We start from the raw sequence: 10,519 nt of genomic DNA, 5'->3' as shown, positions 1-10,519 counted from the left end.
ATCCAAAAAGTATATTCTGCCAGCATTTCCCCGGACATGACCCCTCCTAGCTGCAGACAAACACAGGAAGTACAGCTTGTCACTAAAATGAATAGAGATATAGTCAGTTTTCCAACTCAATGAACTACAAATCCTATTTTTTCCCCCACAACAGTGGAAAGGGCAAGTAATTTAATAATACTTGCTTTGAATTTGTGTTATCTTCCAAATGGTGATATACTGGAAGGATGTTAGTCATCAAGCCATTAAAATTTTTATTTTGCCTGTAATTAAATTTATTTTAAAATAACATTTTCTGTTTATTGGCAGCTCTATAGTAGTGATAGAAAAATGTATCATGTAACCAGAACTCCAGACTACGGAAAAACAGCTATGAGTAAGGAGAGCATTCTTTTATTTTTTCTTGGTATTTATTCTTAGAAAACAAACAAATAAACAAACAAAACTCCCTCAATGACCTACACACTTTTACTGCATTCCAGGCCTTTAAGAGTGTAAAATCTATAAAATGGGATTCTCAGAAGCGGTAGCACCAGTTAAATATTATAAGAAGTGCTTATTTGAGGTGCTTGAAATTAAAACAAAAAAGAAATCAGTATTTCAGCAAATCTAAATTTACAAGATTGGACCTGATGTGCCTTCAGAGGTCTGAGTTAAAGCACTATTGCACCAATTAAGCAAAGTAAATCAAGACACCTCAAAAAAAGGTGGTATAGTAAGAAAATGTCAATTTAATCATTTACTTTAGCAGGCAAGCAATTTGTAAACATTCAGTAGCGGCAGCATCCAAGTTACAAACAATTTAAAAAGAAACCAAGATTAGTGATTATAATTTTTCCTTCCCTTTCCCCAAAAGAAAAAAGAAAAAGATTTGGAAGTGAATGACTTAACACACTACAAATGTTGAACATTCAGTTATGTCTTCTATCAGCCTTCTATGCATCCTCTCTGTTGTATTTTTAAAGGTGTATCTACTCCTAAAATGCATTATCTTGCAATAACTGGTACATGAGCACTTGCAATCTAGGAAGTTGTTCCTGCACACGGATGTGCACATCTGATCTCAGTTTAAATGCCATTTGCAAAGGGAATATTTATGTCTTGATTCAATGCTTCTTTGACTTCGAGTGGCAGGGTGTCAAAAAGGTGATCTTCCACAACAAGCCCGCTTTTCTTGAGCAGGCGACACTGGCCCAGCTGGGCTGGCAGGCGGTCCAAACAGTTCCCTTTCAGCTCCAGCTGGGTGAGCTGGGAGAGCTGACCGATCTTCTCTGGGAGGGAAGTGATGCAGTTCTGCCCCAGATTCAAAGTCCTCAACTTAATGCATTTAAACAACTGTTTTGGTAGAACGTCCACTTTGTTCCCCGTGATATGCAAATGCTGCAGGTTCTGAAGTAATCCTATTTCTATTGGGATCATGGAAATGTTGTTGTAGCTTACATCTAAGCATCTGAGTTTCTGTAAACTAAACACTGCCACAGGTAGGGATTCGAGCTTGTTGTTAGAGAAATAAAGTGACTCCAAGTTTTTGACGTGGGTGATGGAGGGTGGAATGGTAACGATTTTATTATGCCACAATTTTAAACAAGTCAGTCGTTTTAAATGCTGGAAACTGATGATTTCTTCAATTGTGCGTATGTTATTTGACTTTAAATCTAGTTCCTGCAAATTAGAGAGGCTGAAAATAGCATGTGGAATTCTCTCTAGCTCACAGTTCTGGAGTTCGAGCTCGGCGACATTCATCATCTTCTTAAGGCTGTTCAGTACCAAGAGTTTAGTGCCGTCATTATGAACGACTAACCTGGTGAGATGTGGAGCCACATCTGTAATGTTGGAGGGGACTTTGGTCAGATTGCTCTTCACGTGGAGAATCTTAAGGTGCCGCAACTCTCGGAGAGATTCAAGTCCTATCATCTTATTGTTTTCAGAGTTCAAGTTGCCTATCAAGTACAGCTCGCGAAGGTTTTTGAGCAGATACACCCAGGCGGGAATTTCTGCCACGTCAGTGAACTTCACGTGAAGGCATCTCAAGTGATCACGGAGAAAGCTAAAAGCAGTCTGTTCCACTTTTGCAGGGCAGTGGCAGAGGTGAAGCTCTTCGAGATTAGTCATCTGAGAAATCTTAGCAGGAATTTTAGCTTCTGGAATCAGCTCGAGTTTTAGCACATCCAGGTCTGTGAGGTCGAAGACAGCATCGGGCACACCTGAGAGCATAAACAGATGGAGCTCCTGCTTGTCCTGGGCGTTGCGTGACACGTGCTGCCTCAGTTTTTCAAATGTCCACTCGTGGTTCAAACTGATTTCCCTCAGTTTATTTTCACTGACTTCTGACAAGAACACCCCGAAACGCTTGGAATACAGCTGGTCATACTGGTCTACCATGTGTAGAAGGAACGCAAAATCATTTTTGACATCTGGAATGTCACTGAAACTGCTCTCTTCTCTGACTTTTTCAAAAGAATATTCCTTCAAAGGTATCCTGAATAACCAGAAGAGAGTGTAGAGGCAGATAAAACCATAAACGCAAATGATGGATATGTAACTGATGAGCAGCTTTTTCAGCATGTATGCCATGTTGTGGGTGCACTCAAACACCTCATAACCAGTCAGGTGCTCGACTTTGGGCTTGCAGACGTGTTCAAAGCTGATCGCATTGACAAAGTTTGCAGTGTAGCAGAGAATAAAAATGAACTTGGCTGTTTTGATAACTGTTTGGACCACATAGAGTTTATAGATCAAGTCACTGTCTTCCACGTGAGCACGGAACTTCCTCACTTTCTCAAACAGGGCTTTGGCCTGTTCCCCGTCCTTTTTGTCCAGGATGGTCATGCTGGGGACTTCAATCACGGGTTTTTCAGCTGAAAATTTGAAGCCAGTTTTGCTGATCATTGGGGTGCTGGCGCTGGGGCTCCCTTCATCACTGCTGGTAGATACGTGCTTTGGTAGAGTCTGGGCACCTGTTATTCTCTGCTTGTTTTCCTCCGAGTCTTCGCATGCTGTCTCAGACAACGCTTTAGTAGTCCAAGGAGATTCAAAGCACTTTCCTAATATTGAAACGAAATGTTCTACTTTTGAGCATGTTTTGGGATATTTGAACCAAAAGTTGCTACTGACCATGAGAATAATAGTATGTATAAGAGCAAGGTACGGAAAGTACTTAGAATACCACGGAAGGGCCAGATGGTAACACATCTGATTAATAAATACATATTGCTGAAAATCCAAGTTTGTTTTTCGGCCTGCTGGGTCTTTCTTCTCTTTCTTCGCCTCCTGATTTGGAACCGTGGAATCTGTGTGAGGATATGTGGCTCTGAGAGGTATGTCAGGTGTCACAGCAGATGCGCCAAAGGAAATCTCATTTGTCATCCGCCCATCTTGGTCTTGGTCTGTGGCTGACTCCATCTTCGGGATGTTGGTGGTAACGTCGGCGCTTCCTGGTGGTGTGTGTGCCTTTGAATTTACAGAAGATGGCAATACTGGCAAGCAGACCACCTGATCTTTGGTAAGTTGCATGGTTCCTGCAAAGATGGCTACCATCAACATAACGACAGCCAGGTAATCCATAAACACGTCCCACCATGGTTTCAGGATTCGGTAAGTTGGTTGAATGTCATTAAGTGAAGCAACTTCCGCAAGGGTAAACATTCCTAGAAAACAGGTAAACAAAAGACATTATGACACAGATGCAAGTGAAAACATTAAATGAGAAAATGCTTTTCTTTTTCTAGTTTCTTCTTCCAGTTTCTCCAACCAGCCATTCTCCCTTGCGTCGTGCTCCTCCTATGCATCGTTTACTCTACCTGGAACACTTCCTCCTCATTCCTTCATGAGGCTATCAGGTTTCTGTTGCCTTTCCCAGGAAGCCCTCCCTGATCCCTAGTCTGGGTGAAGTGCTTCTGTGATGTGCTCCCACAGGACTCTGTACCTCTATCCATCACAGCCCTCATCACACTGGCAGAACCAACTGTTCACTTGTCTGATCCCCCATAAGATTATAAGTTCCATGGGGACAGGGATCATGTCCATTTTCCTTACTGCTATACAGTCAATGCCTGAAACACAGCTGATGCTCAACCAATGAAACACTGTACAGGTTCTTGATCATCACCTTTATCACCATCATCATCATCAACATCAAAATTCCTCAAGAACATTTATTCACGGTCTATATATTATTGCATTGGGCAGAAGAGCATTTTATTAAACTTAATTGCCACCACAAGCAACCTGGACCCAAGCAAGAATAAAAACTCTAAGCCAGTCTTCAACATAAAAAGTTAAAGGACCACACAGCAAAGAAACTGTAGGATTCTTGTAACCAGTGACATTTTGCAGCTGTCATAGTGTCAATGGTAGTTTTCAAGCCCATTGTACTTGGGACAGGTTTTGATCCCAGGAGAGAGAAGAGGAGGCTGATTACTTTCCTAGAGGAGGAAGAAAAGGTAAAAAAGGTGGGGGGCAGAGAACACAGCAGTAGAGTACCGTAATGTCACACTGACCCTGAATGGTCACCAGCTCGGCCCAGCACATCCCTTCAAGGGCGGTAACACCTGAACAACCAACACCAGCACGCAACGGACTCCAGCCTCAGATGGCTTTTCTCTTCCGGCACGCAGTCCACGCTGCCACTCCCCAACAAGGGTTTTGGGCCCCTGCCATTTCCTCCAGCCCATTTCCTTTTTTTTCTGTTGAACTCTGATGTATTCTTCAAGTCCCAGCTCAAGCACTACCTCTTTCTCAAGCTCCTATCATACGTCTAAAAATAATCTATTTCCAGTGTTAGTCTCTTCAACTAGCTCTTGAGCTCCTCCTGGGTAGAGACTATGTCTTATTCACCTTTGTACCTACCGTGCCCTATTCTCTCCCCTTAGGAACAGAGAAGGCATTGAGTAATGATGATGATGATGATGATGATGATGATGATGATGATGATGATGATAGCAGCTATCATTTGTCATCTTCCCTCCATATACCAAGCACCGTATCAGGAGCTTTGCATCTGATACAATCCCCTGCTTTTGTACACAGCACATTCCTGAAAATGAACGTATTAAAGTAGAGGTTTGGGGGCTGAGGGGATGGTTCTATTTCCAAAATGCTACATAATCTTATAATATCCACCATAACTCCTAAAATTAAAAAGACAGGTAATACCAAGGATGTGAGGATGTGGAGCAATCAGAACACTTAAACACTGCTGCTGGGAGTGTGATTTCATATAACTGTGTCAGAAAGTTTTTGCTTTAATATCTACCAAAACTGAATATATGCAAACTCTATTGCCCAGCAATCCCACTGCTAACTATATACCCATGAGAAATACACATACTCATCAAAAGGCATGAACAAGAACATTCCCAGCAGCACTCTTTGCAACAGCCCTAAAATGGAAGCTATCCAAATGCCCATTAGCGCTAGCACAGGAAAATGAAATGTGGTAATATTTACAAAGTGGAACATCAGGCAGCAACAAGAATGAATGGTCTGGTTACGAGGGCATATTCAGTTCATAAAACGTGATCTGTACACTTAAGGCTATGTGCCTTTTTCGTATGCATGCTTCAACTTCAATATGGAGTTTCAAAAAGAAATGGTAAAAGAAGCTGTAGCAGCAACAGCTGCCCTAGGAATGTGCTGGGACACGAGACTTGAGGCTTTGCCTCACCCCTGTCCCAAGGCACACCCAGGCTGGCTGGGGTCAAAGGCCAGGCGGACCCGTAACCTCCGGCAGCCTCCGCTTGCTGTCCATCTTCCCGGCTTGAGAGAAAGGGCCTGCTCTCCCTGGGGTACAATCTGCCACAGAAAAGAGGGTGCAGGGGTATGAATATACAATGTACAAAAGCTCTGGCTGGTAATAGTTGAACGTATACAGAGAACACAAGTGGAACACTGCCTGAATTCCATCTAACCTTCACAACATTACTCTAAGTCGCCAAAGTGTCATTACCTCCCCTTGACAAGTAAAGAAATAGGCTCACAGGGGTTAAGTTGTGGAAGTCAAATAATTAGTGGTGGAGTCTGGATTTAAAACCTCATTTAAGGCCAAACCACCTGTTCTTTCTACCAAATTCTATCATCTCTTTTCTTTACTTCTCATGTTTGCAGTGCTTTACAGTTTGCAAGCTACTTTTCCATAAAATATCTCAATTGAGTCTCACAATAACCCAGTGAACTAGGCATTACTATTGCCCAAGGATATGAGGAAACCTGAGGCACAAAAATCTTAAATGACCTTCCCGAGCCAATTAAGTGACCGAGCTAACAGAATCTTTCATCTTCAAACCTCTTTCTCTATCACGCTGTCATCCAATGACTGAGCTGTTGGCTGAGGCTTGGCTGTTGAAGGAAAGACCTTCTCACTGTTGTCCTTGGCTTTGAAGAGACAGAGGAGTGAAATTATGTAATCATCACCTTCCCTAAAACAACCTTTTATGACACTGACTCAGAATTCAAGAAAACCACAAGTCAGGCACCATGGAGAAGATAGAAATGGCCCGTCAAGGGGCTCCCAGTCTTGTGTGCTATTACAACATGGTAATAAGTGTGCTATTACAACATGGTAAGAAAATTGCTGACCTGGTTAATGCAAGGTATAGGAGAGGCACAGGACAGGGAAAACTCACATTTGCATTTGGTTAGTGGGGGGATTTCACAAAGATCTGTTTTTTCAGATAAGACTGGAAGAATGGGGACTGCCATGGGGTGGTGGGGAGGGGAGGGAATATAATTTTGGCAGAAGTAGCAAGTCAATGACATAGACACATGGGAGAAATTATGTTATAGAAACTACAAATAACTCTAATGTCATTCTCTTATTAGTCTAGTATGCCCCTCAACAGGTACCACATTTAATGGGTAAGCCAAGAGATGGAAACCAAGGCATAGATGGTTTAAATGAAGTTATAAGGAAGTGCCTGGGCCATAAAGCAGGAAACCAGTACTTTCCTGCAACGTCAGCCACCGACTAGCTCTTATCTCGAACACAGGACTTCAAGTAATGTGTCCGTTCTCCTATTTCACCTATCAAAAACTGGGTGCAGAACTGGGAGTGCTTCAACCACGAACTGAATTAAAGATGCAGTGGCACTTTGAAAATAAAAGTTGCTTTTCATATATTGTGTATGTGTGTGTGTACAAAGGACGTTAAATACATATTTATATAATATAGTGTATGAAGTCTATTATGATCCTCAGGTGACTTTCTAATCTAAAAGTCAAGTCAATGAGAGAGGAGATAGTACCTAGTTATCTTGAGGCTTGATCTCCTTAGTGAGTCAGGACTCAGAATGGCTATAAATGGTTATTAGGGGATTTTTTTTTTTAACCTGAGGAAGGCACATTAATAAGTACTAATTGCGTACATGCTCTGGGCTCTCCTTTCTATGTCTGTTGCAAAGAACTTAAAGAATTACATTATAAGGAAGTGGATTCCAAGACTTCTCCATGGCACGTATGAAAATCAGCTTAATATTCCTGTAAGCAAACATTTCTCATGGAAGTTGAGGAAGCTTTTGGTACTAGAACTGAAATGGGAATGTTATTGGACTTTGGTTGGACAAAGATGAATCAGAAAATAAAAGAATGGAGCTATATTATTTTATGATATGTTGCTTATCTTACAGCCAATAATAATGGAATAAACCAATAACCAATTGGTTCAGAACAACCCTGAACTTGACAACCTGTGAATATACTAAAAAACACTGAATTGTACAGCTTAAATGGGTGAATTGTATGGTATATGAACTATATCCCGGTAAAACTATTAAAATTTAGAAGCTAGACCTCAATCTTTGTTAATTTTATTGCCTAAACTGACTCTCAACAGAAATAGGAAAGTGAGAGTAGATAGGATTATAGCCTAATTGTAGATACTCATGCTAGACTATGGACATTCTAAGTTCAAACATATTTTTAGATGGCTGCTATGTTATTATGATTGAATTGAACTGGCTCTGGAGAAAAGTCTTTAGCATGTTACTTATTCTCTCTAAGCATCCATGCCTCACCTATAAAATCTTGATATCAACACCTCTCAGGGTCATGTGGGTCATGTATTGGAAACACCAGTTCAGGGTCTGACACAAAGTAAGCCCCCAAAGATGTTTGCTAAATCTGAATGCAGAAAAAGAATCACTAAGGTGAAAGCAAGCCCATCTTAATCAGTCTTTAACAGAAAATGACTGGGCCAATTTCTTGAATTTTGAACTAGCATGTAGCACTATGTTCACAGAATTCATTCTGTAATAAATGATTGACAATAAAACTTTGCATTCAATTTCATTTATTCAAAAAACATTTCAATTAAAATTTCTTATATTAGGAGGTGGCATATTATACTAGAAAGAGCACAACTTTGATGCCAAAGAGACCAGGATTCAAATCTTGCCCTTTCTTTCCTGTTTATTAGCAGTATAGACGTGGTAGTGTTTGCTGGAAAACTTACATTAATGAGATTATTATTAGCATACAGAAAAAGTCTAGCATTAAAACAGAAAAATATGATCAACTATTAAAATTTAAAAAACTTGTCCCATCTGCGCTAGGTCTTCATACTCCTATTAAAAGGAAGAAAGTAAATTGGCTTTGAAATGTCATTTGATGAAAAGAGTTTAATGTAAGAAGAAGCAAATAGCTTGATTAATCAACCTAATACATACACTTCCCACCTAGGTATGAGTTCCCTACCCAATCAAATAGCAACTTTCATTTTCTTTTTACAGTGTTCTGGGAAAAAACAATCAGCCTTCTTGGTCAAACTGGGAACATGGGAGAATACCCAAGAGACTGGTGAGGATCAAGTTCTCAAATCTTACAGAGAAATAAGTAAAAGGAAAACAAATCAAAGTTCATAAAGAGGTAATAAGCTACACCCTCGCTACGAATAACCCTCCCTCAACACCCAGCATACACTAGTGCATGGATACACACACACCATACCCAATTCAGGTACCTAAAATTCATATGGTTAAAGAAAATAAATGCTTCACATATAGAATGAGAAGGAATGATTCAGTTTTTTTCCAACAGAGCTCTGTATTACTGGTATTAGATAAGGGTTAACAGTTACGGATTACAATTATACAAGATACTCTATAGTTGATATAATTCTGTATACAAAAAAAAAAAAACAATTAACTAGTATTACTCCCTCTTAAAGATTATGATAAGAAATTATACCTTTAAAAATAGTTTTCTTCTAACACTACTTTGGTTTAGATACCTCAAAAATAACTGAAAAAAATATTTAAAGAAAAAAATTCCAGAGTTTTCAGGCAACTTCTTATATAAATCCTATCAAAATCAGATTCCACACTGGGCAAAACCCATCCATTTAACGCCTGAAAGTAGAGGACTATAAAAATTTCAGAACTTGCTAACTATAAAAAGAACTTTACACAAAGTATACTTTAGTACCTGTATTTTAGTACCCATTGGAGGTTTTTCTCTAGAGTACTGCTATTCACAGAGAAAATTTACTTCAAAGCTCAGAGCTGAGAAATGTAACTCTAAATACACTTTAGTAGACCTAAGGCAAAATATCTTAGGAAATATAACAAATGAGTTAACACACTGTTGTGAACGTTTTTGCTTTTTTTTGGTAGCTTTTCATTCTAAAAGTCAAGTCCCATGTTTGAGAGCTAGAAATGAGATATTATTCAAGGAACAATACGGAAAAGCCTCTAAATCAATGGCTTCCACATTTTATTTCACACATCAGAGTCTCTTCTACAAGTTATCACTAGCGTTCCCCTTAACCACAAACTCAGGCCAACAGAATTTCAGAAATGCTTCAGGACCTACAGGACTCTCTTAATATACCCTCTACTAGAAACTTCATTTTATTCAACAAATATTTATGGAGTGTACTCTGTGTGCTGGATACAGATCCTAGAGATAAAAAGGGGAATAATAATAAATAATAATAATAATAATAATAATAATAATAATAATAATAATAAAGTAGCTGTCCTGAGAAAGCAGCCTGGAGTAAATACAAACAGAAAAAAGAGATAATGGGCAAATGGTTGGCTAGCCCCTAAAAAGAGAGCCAGCAGCTAACGGATCTTAATAAGGGATCCAGAGAGAGCCATTCCAAGATCAGAACTAAGTGTCTGGTCAAACCTTTATAATCATAATTTCACCCAGTTTACTAGGCAGCCAGTGGGATTTCTAAGGGGAGCTTTATTTGCATCTCTGCTGCTTCTTTCCATCTGTAAGATAGAAACTTAGACCCAAAACGACCATTTTCCTTTTAAGGCCACTCATCTTCAATCTTGTTTCTCCAGAGTATGTCCGGCACATCCCTGAAACTGGGCTAAGGGAAGTGAACTAGGATGGAGCTCCCTGAAAACCTAGCAGCTTTCCATGGTCCTGGGAAGTCTGCCACATCCTCTTCCAGCTGTCTTTGGGACAGAATGCCCCTCTGATGGCAAACCCATGGATATCTTTTCTGGATATGGACAGCTGGGAGCCCAGCGGTTTTCTTTCTTTCTTTTTTTTTTTTTTTTTTGCGGTA

The 10,519-nt window shown here is 39.9% G+C and overlaps 1 protein-coding gene across 2 annotated transcripts in view; it reads right to left on the bottom strand.

Annotated features, from left to right (window-relative positions):
- Positions 1-711: 711 nt before the first annotated feature.
- LRRC8D (leucine rich repeat containing 8 VRAC subunit D) overlaps positions 712-10,519 on the bottom strand; it is a 115,632-nt gene continuing 105,824 nt past the window's right edge. Inside the window, exons 1-2 of one of the 2 annotated variants that reach the window (XM_007468516.1) lie at positions 4,500-4,530; positions 712-3,647 (exon numbers count right to left, since the gene is read on the bottom strand). In XM_007468516.1, coding sequence (XP_007468578.1) covers positions 1,069-3,647; positions 4,500-4,530 — 2,610 coding nt within the window. In that variant the 3' untranslated portion in view covers positions 712-1,068. Of the gene's footprint in view, positions 3,648-4,499; positions 4,531-10,519 lie in introns of those variants that run through there. The other variant, XM_007468517.1, reaches the window with a different exon arrangement.

Source organism: Lipotes vexillifer, unplaced genomic scaffold, assembly GCF_000442215.2.
Source record: "Lipotes vexillifer unplaced genomic scaffold, Lipotes_vexillifer_v1.1 scaffold490, whole genome shotgun sequence".
Taxonomy (NCBI): Eukaryota; Metazoa; Chordata; class Mammalia; order Artiodactyla; family Lipotidae; genus Lipotes; species Lipotes vexillifer.
This window is presented reverse-complemented; position numbering and strand designations above follow the sequence as displayed.